This window comes from Balaenoptera musculus, chromosome 15, assembly GCF_009873245.2.
Source record: "Balaenoptera musculus isolate JJ_BM4_2016_0621 chromosome 15, mBalMus1.pri.v3, whole genome shotgun sequence".
NCBI lineage: Eukaryota > Metazoa > Chordata > Mammalia > Artiodactyla > Balaenopteridae > Balaenoptera > Balaenoptera musculus.
In genome coordinates, this window is record NC_045799.1 from 81668932 (window position 1) to 81683957 (window position 15026).

A 15026-nucleotide genomic window follows, 5' to 3' on the forward strand; every position below is an offset into this window, starting at 1 on the left:
GGCATTAGTACATGTAACTAAAACCTGCACTGACAAACGACTGAGAACTACTGAGAACAAAGAGACTGAAAACAATTCCAGAGACAGCCCACAAAGGACGTAATATAAGATAAGATCTTACAAATGCAGAGCTGATCTTCTGATTTTAGCAATCTGCCTGTTAAAACACCGGAATATATTCTTATTGTGGACTGCTATATTCTGTGTGTCACTCTGTTTTTTAAGTATAGACTAAAAATTGTTCAGTACAAAAACACTATTTTATATATGTTTACATTTGTCTAGAAAAAACCCAAACTATCCCAAATCTATTCTTTATTTACTTGGCCTTAAGAAACCTTTCCAAGTGAGTGTGCACTATCTCAACGCAATCACTGAAGGAGTTGAGTATCTAACTCCTGACTTGAGTGATGAAATCACCATAAATACTGACCTGATCATAAGGAAGAGGAAACTGGTCTACTTCTTTTGAATTCCAAGCCTAGGTCCTTGATGATCTGGATAGTTCCCCGCCTGTTCCCAATGTTTTGTTTTGTTTTGTTTTAAGTTAGCAAGGGGTGGGTACTACCCGGCTCACAAACAGAGATCAGTTTTTTGGCTTAATTTTCACCTCATCCAAAGAGCAAGTACTAAGAAACAACAAACCCCAGTTATCCCTATGGTTCAAAACAAAACTTGAGGTTTCTGTAGTAACATCCTTTCTTCATAACTTCCCTTCATTCACCCTACCACTGCCCTCCCCAGGCAGAAGTCTTAGGAAGTGGCCTTCCCTATGACAGGACTGATCTGAGAGCTTCCTGCAGTACTGTCTCCCAGGGGTTAAGACCTAATAGAGACAAATGGGACTGTTTGTCAACTGTGTCACCTTGTCTTATCTGGTTGATGCCTCTTAGAACTTCTTTGTTCTTACTACACACTCAGGAGCCAGAGCTCTTCACAGAAGATCACCATTAGGTTTGAAATCTGGGAATCCTGACCATAAGGGAGGTACAGGTGCAAGTTCATGGAATTATACAGAGCTGTCGTGGAGCAGCGCTCACAGGATGCAAGACTGAAAGCCCATGGAAGGATGCAGTGTAGGTTCAGGAACACGGTCCCAGGTTAGGATTAGATTGATGATCAATTCTCACCTGGCCCTCTATACGAGGAAATACAGACACTTCCCCTGACAAAAGCACTTAATTGTATCCACAAGGAATGAAGCAGAATCCTCAATGGTGACAGAGTAGTTGAAGAGGTGGGGATTCAGAACATAAAAGTATTTCTGCTTTCAAACAGCAAAAACTACCTAGAGGTAAAAAAATCCACCTGGAATCAGGAAGTCCCAGTACCAGGCTTTTGGGATTAAAGAAACTCAAATTGTTCTCCTTCTCTATCTGGTCTGAAGAAAGGGGCTCAGTAGTCTCTAACACATCAGAGATCCCAGAACTAACAGAAAAAGAGGCAATACAATCTTATCAGACAATAATCCTGCAGCCATCTTACCCTGGGAAATCACGTTCCCATAATTCTCCTGCCTGGTGTCCCTATTCAGATTCCTCCGAGCCAGGTTCTGACATCCCCATTCCTCCAGGATGAGGGACACGGCCATGTCCTCGATCTTCACCATTGCCTGAAATAACATGAGATCCCCACACTCAGTTCCCCCAAAGTCCAGGGACAGTCCCACTGCCCGAACCTGGAGTCAGGGACGGAGGTGACTGCAAACCTACAGGATGCTGGGAAAGAAAAGGTGACCATGCCAGGCTCTAGTGGACAGGTGGGGAGTGGGGCTACTCTGTGGGCAGGGACATCAAGAGCCAGTGTCCTGGTGAAGACCGCTGAAAGAGCCCCAGGAAGAGGCAGATGCGAGGGACTCAGGAGGGCAGAGGGGCCCACAGCTCACCTGGGAATCTGCCGAGAACAGTGCAGATGCCATCGCCTGGTCTCTGGGACCCCCCTCGTGATGAGGGGCAGGAACGTGGGTGGCAGGGAGAGCTGAGGGAGGAGAAAGGAGCTGTGAGTGAAGCCAGCTCTGCTCTGGGCCTCCCCTCAAAGGGCCCACGGGCACCCTCTTTCCTGTACCAGCATGCCCAGTGTTCAGTGTTTAACTACAGAACTGAGAACTACAGAGAATATAAGAAAGAAAAGGCATGATGTGTGTCTTCCCAAGACCTCTGTTCTTAAGCAGAAGTAACAAGGAGTCATAAAAGGGTCCTTAAAATCACCTGGTCCAACTCCTTCATTTTAAAGAAGGGGAAACCGAGGCCCCAAGAGGGTAAACAACTTGCCTAACATAATCCTGTTAAGAGGGCAGAGCCAGAACTAGAACCCGGGTTCCTACTCTCAGCCACAGAAGTAGGTAACACTCAGCCCACATTCAAGTCTGGCTCATAATTTAATTTTCTCCAGTCCAACGAACAGTGTACCAGGACTTCAGAATCCCGTTCAGTTGTGGAAAGTGCAACAGTTTTAAAAATCTTTAGTAGTAATATCTTGAAACACAGAGAAGGAAGGGGCTCTTCTTACTTCTGGGTAAGTTTCTGCCATTTTTTGTCCCTCTACTTTTCTCCCTCACTTAGCCACAGTTTTTGGATAAAATGCACACATGGTTCAAATGTCGATGAGACATTTACAAATGTATAAAGGTCTGGGTTGACACTCATCTAATAAAAGACATCGACAACATAGGATCACACTAACTGCGATGTGCAAGAAAAACTGGAAAAATTTTAAACGGCAAAATCAAAATCCTCCCTTGCCAAGTAATGTTAGATTTGGAAATGTTACTGGTGAACAGATGATGTTACTGCGCTGCAAAGATACTAAAAAACTAATATGAAACGGAATTAGTAAATCTTGTAACTATTTCAGAATATACGGCAATAATATAAGCTAAAGCAAAATGTAGACAAAGATCAAGTACCTAGCACTTTAACCCTCTGAGAGTTAGGAACACTCTGGAAGATGAGCAGCACAAAGAGAAACTGAGAATAAGTGCATACGCCTCAATTCCTTCAAGAACTATTTACGACATAACAACTGTATGTTCCAGGGTCTGGAAAGCTGTTACTCTGGTAACCTGAAGCCCTAACCTGGCACTTAAAACCACGAAGATCCTCCTCTGTTTCCTGACTTCACCTGGTGGAGTGTGAAGAGAGCTCACAAACCCTACGAGGACCTAACGGGACTGGGTAGACAGCGGTGGATAAACATCACAGCGCACTGCTTGGCTCACAAGGCTTGCTCCAGCTTACGAGCGCTGGCTGTCCTGCAGAACGCACGGAACACAATACTTCCTTAAGCTCTAATGTTCCTATCCTGAACGTCATCATAAATACACACACTGGTTAAGTGTGCCTTTGTCAACTCTTGCTGAACAACCATACTTTTAGCATGTTATTTTTTTCTCTTTCACTGATATTCTAGGTATCAACTTTGATTTTAAAATTGGATAAAAATATTGTTACTATTTCCCTCAAGGAAAAAAAATTCAACTGATTTTTATTTATATGACCCTGAAGTGATTTTTTTTGCCTCATGTTCCTCAACCAAAAACAAAATATTTTTTCCATCCTTTTCCCATTCTTTGGAATTTTTGAAAGTAACCTAGAAATAGTGATGTTATACAGTATTTTATACATTTTAAATAAAATGAATTGATAAATGATCCTTTTAAAGATAATTTACGACATACTAGAGTGTTGGCTATATTTCATCTGTTCCTAGGACTTTCCTGTAAAAAAAAAAAAAAACCTGCTAGACATCCAGAATACTAACAATTCAACAAATAATATAATGTCCACCCAAGTTCATCATGCACATTTCACTTACCTCCTTGGTAACATTATTTAACTCCTGAAATTGATCTGTAAGTTATATTTCCTCTGATATTTAGTAATAATGACAATAGAAACAAATATACTTCTCTATTACAGGCATTTAGCAACACAGAGAGGGCACTCCCTTCCTGAATAGTTTTGCTTCTTTCCCCCCATGTGAAACCTTGCTTCTTACCCCGTGGTTGTAAGAGGCGGGGTTTCCGAGATGAATGCTTGAAATGGGACTGGGTGGCCTCATGAGGAAGGTCAAAGCTCGAGGACTCCTGTACTGGATCCAGAGGCACCATCCCCCTTGCGAGCATCTCAGGTCCATGAACTTGACCTGGGACCTGAGGACAAACAGGTTGGGCTTGTGGGTAAATCACTTTTTAAACAGGAATTTAAACAAACGAAAAAAGACAGTAAATATACCAGTGGCTGCAGGAAGGACAGGGCTAGAATACTTTTTAATATCCAAGCAAACAGGATCAAAGCACCACAAGGACTATTAATACGAACTTTAAGTCAGTAACTTTCTCTCTGCTCCAGCCTCAAAGTCCACGTGCTGCTCACACATGACAGGTTTCCCCTCTTCTTACCTGCTGTCCTGATAAATCCAGCTCCAGATCTTCCAGAAGGGTCACAGCCTCCTCCCCACTATCGGGACGGTATTCCTGCAGCCAGACCTGGAGCTCCTTGGGCAGAATGGAAAGGAACTGCTCCAGCACCAGCAGCTCCACGATCTGCTCCTTGGTGTTTATCTCTGGTCGCAGCCACTGGTGACAAAGTTCCTTCAGTCGACTCAGGGCCTCTCGAGGCCCAAAAGTGTTCTGGTAACAGAAGTGCCTGAACCGCTGGCGGAAGATCTCTGGGTCGGGAGGAGGAGACTCCTGCAGACTGGCATCCTGCCCCCACATGTGCTCTTCCTCATCTTCCTCTTCGACCTTCACTATCACGATGCCGTCCTTCTCCTGGGCAGCGTGGGGGGACAGACCGGTGGCTTCCCTTGACTCAGCAGTCATCATTCAGGCTCAGGGACCTGACTTGATCCAAACAGGGTCTGTGCTCTCCTTTCTGTCCTGGGAGATGTTTTCTGATATCTGTTTCTGTACTATTCCTGAAGGAGTAAAAAAAAAAAAAGTTATTGGTACCTTTATGAAAAGTGACCTGTGCTGTTAATACTTCATACAAGGCTACACATCAAGGCATTAAAAATGCCTCTGGGGGCTTCCCTGATGGCGCAGTGGTTAAGAATCCGCCTGCCAAAGCAGGGGACATGGGTTCGAGCCCTGGTCTGGGAAGATCCCACGTGCCGCGGAGCAAATAAGCCCGTGCGCCACAACTACTGAGCCCGCGAGCTACAACTACTGAGCCCGCGTGCAACAACTATTGAAGCCTGCGCGCCTAGAGCCCGTGATCCACAACAAGAGAAGCCACCGTGATGAGAAGCCCGCGCACCGCAACGAAGAGTAGCTCCCGCTCACTGCAACGAGAGAAAGCCCGCGTGCAGCAATGAAGACCAGCCAAAAAATAAATAAATAAATTAATTAATTAATTAAAAAAAAATGTCTCTGAATAGCAAAGGGGGAAAAAAAAGCCTCCAGAGCCACACTGTTTTTCCCTGCCACTTTAGATATTAAGGTTTGCAAACAAACCTCCAACTGGCAAATTCCCCCCTCAGGGTGTTTGCCTGAGCCTGAGCACCGTCCCTCCAGGAGGAGGGCAGGCTATGACATCATGTGTTTACACGCTAAGCCCAGTGAGAGCTGAACTTAGTGGGGTGCCAGGCACCCGCTCCAGCAGCACACACTAGCCATCTTAGCCCCTCCCACGACACCCTTGGAGCACCACCTCACAGATGACACGACTGCGGCTCGGATGACTCAAGTGATTTGCTCAGGAGCAGGAGGCTACCTACCTAGTAGTGTCAACACTCAAGCCAAATTTGAAGGCCAGGACTTGCTAACCCACCGTTTAGCTATTTCTATTATTTTTATGGGTGCCTTGGTCAGTACGAGATGATCCACTTTGGACAGAGAAAGAAAATATCAGAATGTCTATTTATATTTTAAAAGTGAGAGAAAATAAACCATATTTAATGTACAAATGGACACTACCAAGCTCACTTGGTCTAAATACTGAACTGTCACATGTCACACAAGAGACAAGCGTGGGGGGGGGGTGAGCAAAATGGGTCAAATGATACAAACTTACAGTTATAAAATAAGTAAGTCCTGGGGATGTAATGTACAGCATGGTGACTACAGTTAATAATAATACTGTACTGCATATTTGAAAGTTGCTGAGAGTAGTTCTTAAAAATTCTCATCAAAAGAAAATAAAATGTAGGGGACTTCCCTGGCGGCAAAGTGGTTAAGAATCCGCCTGCCAATGCAGGGGACACGGGTTCAAGCCCTGGTCCGGGAAGATCCCACATGCCTCGGAGCAACTAAGCCCGTGTGCCCCAACTACTGAGCCCACGAGCCACAACTACTGAGCCCATGTGCCACAACTACCGCAGCCTGTGCACCTAGAGCCCCTGCTCCGCAACAATAGAAGCCACCGCAATGAGAAGTCCGTGCACCACACCGAAGAGTAGCCCCCGCTCGCCACAACTAGAGAAAGCCTGCGTGCAGCAATGAAGACCCAACGCAGCCAAAAATAAATAATAAAAGAAAAGAAAAGAAAAAAAGAAAATGTAACTATGGTGACAGATGTTAACCAGACTTATTGTGGTGATCACTTTGGAATATACACAAATACTCAATCGTTATGTTGTACACCTGAAACCAATATAATGTTATATATCAATTACATCTCAAAAAAAAGAGAGACAAGCAGCTTTAAAGATTTCAGAGAAACTACAATTAGGGAAATACTAACGATGCAAACACAAACAAACAAGAAAACTGCACAGCAATTTTTAACTCAGCGAGGTTAGAAGGTAAAAACAAATGTGGAACTAAATCAAACTTAAGAAGTCAACTGATAAGTGAGAAAGTAGCTGCTTAAAAAAAAGTGTGAGGAAAGAACTATTATGAGAACAGATGTGTGTTGTTACATAATTTTAACTGCCAAAAATGATACTCAGTTTCCTGGAAAATATTATCTACACATTTTAAAAACTTGGAAATATTTCCTAAGTTGTTTAAAAATCTTCCAAATGAGGATTTTTAGTGGGTCTTAAACCTGTTTGTTAAAATTATAAAACACCTTTTTTTTTTTTTTTTTGGCTAAACACCTTTTTATTTTTTTTATTGGAGTATAACTGCTTTACAATGTTGTGTTAGTTTCTGCTGTACAAGGAAGTGAATCAGCTTTATGTATACATATATCCCCTCCCTCTTGGACTCCCCATCCTCCACCATCCCACCCCTCTAGGTCATCACAGAGCACCCAGCTGAACTCCCTGTGCTATACCGCAGGTTCCCACTAGCTATCTATTTTACACATGGTAATGTATTTATGTCAAACCTAATCTCCCAATTCGTCCCACCCTTTATAAAACACCTTCTGATTAGTTTGTAAGAACAGGTGATTTAAGGGCATGGAAAATGGAAACGTACTAGCTGAATTTCAAGAACAAAAATTTAACATGGTTGGTGGATAGGATCAATCCTGAGTTACTAAGCAGAGGCAACAATGTGTCGCTTCCATCTGAACTGACAAACCTTTGTGAAGCATCTTTTTTTTTCCACCTCTACAGCCATCAAAATTAAGCATCAAATTCAACTTTTAGAGACAAGAGCATCCAACTGTTCTATCACAATAAGATAAGCCAAGAGTTTCAAACTAGCAAAGTATTTTTAATTACATGGCTCTCACTGAAAAATTATTTTGATGGAAAAAGGATCACATACATTGAAAGCACAAAAATTTTTCTAGAATAGCACAACTTAATGTATTTTTTTAATTATACAAAACACTGGTACATGTATGTAATTTTTCTAAATAGTTTTTACTGACAGGAACGTGCGACCAGAAAAGTTTGGAGATGACTCTTCTAATCGCAAAGAATATGATTTTAATCTGAGATTTATCACAGGATTAGTTTTTTTCTCTTTCTTTGGTCCTTAATGAAAACCAGAAATCCTTATTAAAATAGCAGTCTATAATAACAATAAAGAATATTACATTCAAAAAGGCTTTCTACATAAATGTAAAAACAATGTGGGAATTAAATCATTTCTCCAATGATTTTAATAAACTGGTAAAAGTCCTGTTGCAAACCATCTTCTAGCCCTTCCCATCCACTCCTTCAGACCTGTTTTGCACTCCACCCACCTTGCTGCAGGAAATGTATTTTGTTTTTCAACTTTGGAGCAGCTTTACCTGGAAAGTCCTTACAGTTACGAGTATTCAGTTTCCTAACCATTTCTGCAGATCTACAGCATGCAAAGTGTCCTGCTAGACTGAGCGGAATAAAAAGATGAGAAGCACCATTCCTATTTTTACACAAATAATTACAGTACAAAGCAGATGTGCCAACAGTTCTAAGGAGGTTACAACCTGAGTGCTGGAGAAGCCCTGAGGAGTGACTGACAGCTACAAGGCAGCTTCCAGGAAACAGCCCCCCTGGAGCTGGGGCATCGGAAGAGCCAGGACCCAGACAGGAAGAGGCAGCGAGTAGGGAGTCCAAGGGATCACTCCTTTGGCTAGCTTTCTCCCAGCTGGAGGCTAAATAATTCCTGTAAGGCTGAGTCTCTTTATTTCATTCTGAAAAGTGAAAAGAAAGACTATCTTTTTCAGCTACGCCTCCCAGAATTGTCTTCCGCCACCCTAATCCAGGCTCCACATCTCCTGCCGAGACTAGGGCCTTAGCTCCATACGGTTTCTCTAGCCTCCATTTCTCCCCTTTCCAATACGAACAACATACCAAGGTCAACTTAGTATTGCCAAAGTATGCTTCTGGTTATTCCCTCCTTCCCCTCACTTACTGTCAATGAATCCTTGACATCTACTAATCTAGTGTTCAAACAACACACCCCACTCGACTTTTCCACTCCCATTACTTTCCTTAGTAGTGATCTCCTGTATTTCAGCCTATTGGGCCCATTAATAGGGTTCCCCAAGCGTAGGGTGTGACTCTGCATCTTTACCCCTTTGCCGGGACCAATGACTTTGCATCTTCACCCCTTTGCTGGGACCAATCTCCCACCTTTATGGCCAAATTTTCACTCACCCTTCAAGATGTACACTGTCTCCTGACATTCTGAATTAAGTAAGATATCTTCCTCCTTTGAACACCCTTGGTACTTTCTCTGTTCCTACCTTAGGCACATCTACTCTTCTTGTATTACCATTACTTGAGTTGCAGTTCCTATCTCCACCTCCCAACTAAGCCCCTCAAGGACAAGGACTTTTGTTTACTTATCTTCTAGGGAACTGGGGAGACTGTTAAACGGCACAAAAGAAGTAAGAGCAACTCAGGGACTTCCCTGGTAGTCCAGTGGTTAAGACTCCGCGCTCCCAATGCAGGGGGCCCGGGTTCAATCCCTGGTCAGGGAACTAGATCCCACATGCCGCAACTAAGACCCAGCACAGCCAAATAAATAAATAAATATTTAAAAAAAAAAGAAAAGGAAAAGAAAAAAGAATAACTCCAACTATTACAGCTCCCCCTGCCATCTTATTGCCTTTAGTGGCAATTAGTGACCAGACAGCCCACAAATATCTCATCACTCAGGCGCAGAATCTCACCTTCCTTGACTCCTCTCTCCTTGCGTGCACTCAGTCTCCAAGCACCAGGGAGAAGTAATTCTTTGTTCCTACTTAGTTTTCTATCTAGCTCTGTGGAGGCCAGCTTCCTCTCTTTGGTGCCCTGCCTTCATCCCCCTCTCCAGTTCACCTCCCCCCTTGCTCTCAGATCTTCTTCCTAAAACTCTAGAGCCTTGCAGTCAACACTCCCCAGCACCTGGTCCCAGTTTCCCCATCACCTGGTCCCAGTTTCCCCATCAAGCTTCATTTCCCATGAATTTCTCTCCCTCCCCTGCACGAACCTTTTCCATCCAGCAAAATGAGTCTACTCAGTACTTCCTAAATATGTCTTGTATTTTGAACACCATCCTTTTCTCCCATGATAATGCCTGGCATTTCCCTCCCAGTCTTCTCTGCCTTTTCAAATCCTACTTATCCTTCAGAGCTAAGCTAAAATGCAACTTGCCCCTCATCTGTTCAAGAAGCCTCCAGTAGGCATTACAGGAAGAACCAATGTTAACTGAGTGCTTTCTATGTACCAGGCATTTCACACAACACCCTCAGGAGGTAGGTACCATTGTTGTCTACTGTATAATGACAAAACTAAGGTTTACAGATGTTAAATAACATACCCAAGGTCACAGGGCAATTAAATGGTAGAGCGAGGATTTGAAATTAGGTCTGTGGGACCCCTCAGTTCAACCTCCAACCATCACACCAAACTCATTCTGTCCCAACGTGTGGGGTAAAGAAAGGCTTCTGTGGACACATGGATTCTTTCGAAGAGGAAGGCCTATGAAGGATGACCACTCAGGAATGGCCCTCACCTGCCATCCACCGTTTTCACTGGAGAGCTGCGTGACTAAGAAGACACGGCAGGAGATTCAAGTGGGAATCATCTAAACTCTAACCAGGTGGGACCTTCAAAAGAGACAACTGAGGGGCTTCCCTGGCGGCGCAGTGGTTGAGAGTCTGCTTGCTAATGCAGGGGACACAGGTTCGAGCCCTGGTCTGGGGGGATCCCACATGCCGCGGAGCAACTGAGCCCGTGAGCCACAGCTGCTGAGCCTGCGCGTCTGGAGCGTGTGCCCCGCAGCGGGAGGGGCCGTGATGGTGAGAGGCCCGCGCACCGCGATGAAGAGTGGCCCCCGCTTGCCGCAACTAGAGAAGGCCCTCGCACGAAACGAAGACCCAACACAGCTAAAACAAACAAACAAAATAGAGTAGCTATTAATTAAAAAAAAAAAAAAACGCAAATGTCTGTCTGCCTTAAAAAAAAAAAAAAAAAAAAAAAAAGAGACAACTGAGCAGAGCTAGTGTGGCATCTAGCCTGGTGTCAGAAATCTCATTTATTGGACTCCCCTTCTGCCGCAGTGGTTAAGAATCCACCTGCCAATGCAGGGGACATGGGTTTGAACCCTGGTCTCGGAAGATCCCACGTGCCGTGGAGCAACTAAGCCCGTGCACCACAACTACTGAGCCTGCACTCTAAAGCCCTCAAGCCACAACTACTGAGCCCACGTGCCACAACTACTGAGCCCGTGTGCCACAACTACTGAAGCCCACGCACCCAGAGCCCATGCTCTGCAACAAGAGAAGCCACCACAATGAGAAGCCCATGCACCCAACAAAGAGCAGCCCCCACTCGCCGCAACTAGAGAAAGCCCACGCGTAACAATGAAGACCCAATGCAGCCAAAAATAAATAGTAAATAAATAAAATTAAAAAAAAAAAAGAAATCTCATTTATGAAAATTCTGTTCCATCTTAGGCATTTAAGGAGACTAAAGGAAAGGAATCTTGATTTGTGCCCACACCTTCGCCAGTTTTGAAGAGGAGACTGCTCCTTGGGTCAGTGGGACTCAACAGGAAGGGATTCTGAGGAGGAAGTGAGACCTAAAGGGACAGAGATGAGGGCACGGTCAGTCCCTCTTCCCCAGTTTCGACAGGTACCCCCCCCCCAACATTTCTCTGCTCCTACTTTGGGCAGGAGAAAAGTCACAACAGCGGCAGAAGGGCTGGGTTTTATTTTAGGTTTCAGAGGATCTGTGCACACAATCTTTTCTCCTCTCTCTAAACTCTAAGCCCTAATGGTCTCCACCAAGCATTTGTTATTCAAGTTCCTTCTTGGTAATTTAATTTTTCATGCCGTCTTCTTCGACTGGACTATTGTTAAGAGTATGTGTCTTTGTACCTCTTAGACTACTTAGTATGACCTCTTTGCAAGCACCAGTTTTTAAAAAATACTTGACTGAATGTTACTCTTTTTGACCCATTCATACAGCATTCAAAGTTGCCCTCAAATTACAGGTGTGGAAGAGTTTCACTAAGCTGCATCACCACTTACCAGCTGATTTTAGGTTAGTTACTCTAAGTACAGATGTTTCTTTTCTGGGTTAAAAAACAGTATTTGTCTCACAGAGTTGCTGTGAGGATTATAGGAGTTAACATATATGAAGCACTGAAAACAGTCTCTGGCATTTAGTAGGCACCAGAGAAGTGTTTTAAATTTTTTCAATAAACTTAAGAGGTATAACTATACTTTCCAATTTTCAGCCTGCTTAAAAGATTAAGCAACAGGAGAAATCATGTAATAGTGAAAGCAGCACGGGGCGGAACACCTGAATCCTAGTCTCCCATGAAAAAGAGTGAGTCCCTCCCTGGGTGAGTTATTTAACCTCTCTGACATCCAGTATCCTTATCTGTCAAATTGGGGCGGGATGGGGGAGGGAAGAGAGGAGCAGAAAACTACCTCTGGGGTCCCTTTGAGCTGAAAACCATTCTGACACACTATCCGATTTAGATAAGATTACCCCCAGTACCTGGTTCTCCCCGAAGGTAAATACGAAAGATTTTCTTACAAAAAAGGCTTGGAGTTACAAGCTCAGTTTATTCCAAAGGCTATTTTCTAAACAGGCCAGTATCTTTTCCAGGGCATAGTCTTCAAAGTTTAAACTGCCTCTCACCCATTTCTGAACAGAGCTCTAAGATGTTTTAAAACATGAAACAGCTACCTTTAAAAGACAACTAGCTACCCAAAGAATACTGGTAACTCAGAATGAAAAGGTAACATTTAACACTCATCTGCATTTAGATACAATATAAAGTTAGAAAAAATTTAAATGCTTAGATCAAGTAGGGAATCAGCAAAAGACTATGATATTAAGTAGCTAGCTTCCCTGTTTGTATTTTAAGATTGGTGAAAACTGCATGAAATAATGAACAAGCATCTTGCATAGTAATTCAGAGACATACAAACTTGGAGAAACATTCTGGGGCAAATGATCATTATGGTTCCCTAAGTAATAAAGCTATTTCTCCACACGTGGCTGGCAATATAGTAACAGGGCTTTGTTGACTGGTTACAATGAATCCTCCACAATTCAGTTCGACAACTATTTACTGACCACCTCCAATCCGCCTAGCAATGGTCTGTACAATAAATGCTTTCTTTGGTCCCAGGCCATGTAACAGCTGCTCTCTATAATGAAAGTATCTTATTGAGTACTGGAGGCACCGCAGGAAACAGAGGGCAGGGGGTCAGTGTCAGGCTGAACTGTAGATGAATTTTTCAATTACATTGACCAAATCAAATTATCTCAAAGTTGGAAGGGCCTTTGGAGAAAACCTAGTTAATTTGACTGATGACAAAACTGAGTTGGCGGAAGTGTCTTATCTTATCCAAGGTCACTCAGTTAATCAGTCTCCTAAAGGCACCGCGCAATTTCCACAAATTCCTTTCACTCTTCACCCCTTCCAAGTCAGGCAGAATAACTACTACCCAGAAATGGAAAATCCACCTCATCTACCGGACAGCTCGTTTTCAAAAGCCTTCGAAATAGTCCATAAAGCTGAAAGAGAGTGGGATGTACATATAATCTCTACTAGATCCGAATCATTTCTTTACCCACTCTGAGTAGGTTTCAAAAGCTCTTTAATCACCGCTCGGGGGTGGGGGTGGGGTGCGGAGAAGCAGGTGATGTGGAAACACGTATGCGGCACCTTGAAACGTGTCCATTTCTCAGCCTTCCGCATTTTTCACCTCGAGGTCCTGCAAGGACCCCGAAAAATAAAAATCTCTCACTGGAATCAAAGCAAATGGCGACGAAAGCAGAGCAGAACATTCAGACAGGGGTCGGTTCGCTCGCGACCCGGTTCTCAGAAACGTCAAGCGACGATGACGACACTGCAGGAGAGGGGCCCGGAAGAGGCCCGCAGACGGCCTCCCAGGACCCCCGGCCAAGGACCGTCGCCCCCTCCCCGCCTGGGCCCGCGGTGGGGAGGGGACGGCCGAGCCTGGGGCGGGGACGCGGGCACGGACTCGCTTCACGCTGCGCCCCGGCCGCCCGCAGGGGACCCCGGGGCCGCAGCTGCAGAGCCCACCCCCACGCACACACCCCTGCGGCCCCGCCCGCCCCCCCAGAGGCTGGCCCCAAGTCTCACCGTGAGCCCCGGGAACGGCCTGGGGGCGCTGGGCGAGCAAGGGGAGCTGACTCTGGGGCTCAGGCCGGCCGAAGGGCGCCGCGCACGGACCTAGGCCCTCCCGACGCCTCGACACAGACACAATGAGTCACAAAGGCCGGAAGTGTGTCAGCACCTCGTCTTCCGGGACTGCGCCGCGCTTCCGGGTCCTCTCTAGGAGCGCGGGAGGTTTTGGCATCTCGGTTCCCGAACGCTGGACCCGTCCCCAGCCCTGCAGTGGTCCCAGTCTCCCGCTTTGGGGTCTCCGCCCTCAGCCTGTGCGCACCGTGTTAAGGCTGGGGACGAAGGAGAAGGGATTCAGGCCTTTCGAGATACAAACAGACTGTCCAGTTCTGACACCAGTCCATCTGATAATTCGATTTCTCCTTTTTCATCTCGGGCAGTCCTTGTAGCAATTATAGTTATTGCCAAGCAATAATAATACTTAGTAAATTGTATGTCTGTGGCAGAGGAGCTGAAAGAAGGGTGTACACAGAGGAAGATCAAAGTGAAGCCAGCGGTGGCTTGTTTCACAAAACTGCCGTGGTAGTTTCTCTCGGGCCCTGAAGATGTCTGACAATTGAGTGGGTGGTATTTTTAAATACTTGGCCTGTGGCTGAAGGACGTCTTTCTACAACCAAGCTAGTTATAGGTTCTATGTTCTGCTCATGTGACATATGCTATTATAGCAATTTGAAAGAAGTTTTCAGAATAATAACAGACACTTTTGCCTTCAAGATGCTTTCACAACCTACAATTATGGCCTTCACCTGGCAAGATAAACCAGAAATAATACTCTGCCTGCTGAGCAAGGGTGACCACAGGCTTTAATGATTGTGACTTTGCTATATATTCCAAGGGGTGTTTGGGGGAGAGACTGAACTTAATAGCTTGGTTGCATGACTCCTATTGCTTGGAGGAGATTACTTTTTAAAAAATATTTGAAAACTAAAAGGCAATTACAGTATCATTAAATGAAAATTGCAAAATGGAGAAAAATAATCAGCTGTAATCCCTCCATCGTAACCCAACTATGATGGCTTTAATGTATCCCTTTCCTATCTGTTTT

The 15026-nt window shown here is 44.6% G+C and overlaps 1 protein-coding gene across 4 annotated transcripts in view; it reads right to left on the minus strand.

Moving 5' to 3' along the window:
• Positions 1 to 14087, minus strand: part of ZKSCAN1 (zinc finger with KRAB and SCAN domains 1) — a 39564-nt gene extending 25477 nt beyond the window's left edge. For 2 of the 4 annotated variants that reach the window (XM_036824674.1, XM_036824669.1), the window contains exons 1-5: positions 13940 to 14087; positions 4400 to 4917; positions 3997 to 4150; positions 1886 to 1977; positions 1486 to 1612 (exon numbers count right to left, since the gene is read on the minus strand). In XM_036824674.1, the coding sequence (XP_036680569.1) occupies positions 1486 to 1612; positions 1886 to 1977; positions 3997 to 4150; positions 4400 to 4825 (799 nt within the window). In that variant the 5' untranslated portion in view covers positions 4826 to 4917; positions 13940 to 14087. Of the gene's footprint in view, positions 1 to 1485; positions 1613 to 1885; positions 1978 to 3676; positions 3716 to 3996; positions 4151 to 4399; positions 4918 to 11313; positions 11394 to 13939 lie in introns of those variants that run through there. The other 2 variants (XM_036824670.1, XM_036824673.1) reach the window with 2 other exon arrangements.
• Positions 14088 to 15026: the final 939 nt, after the last annotated feature.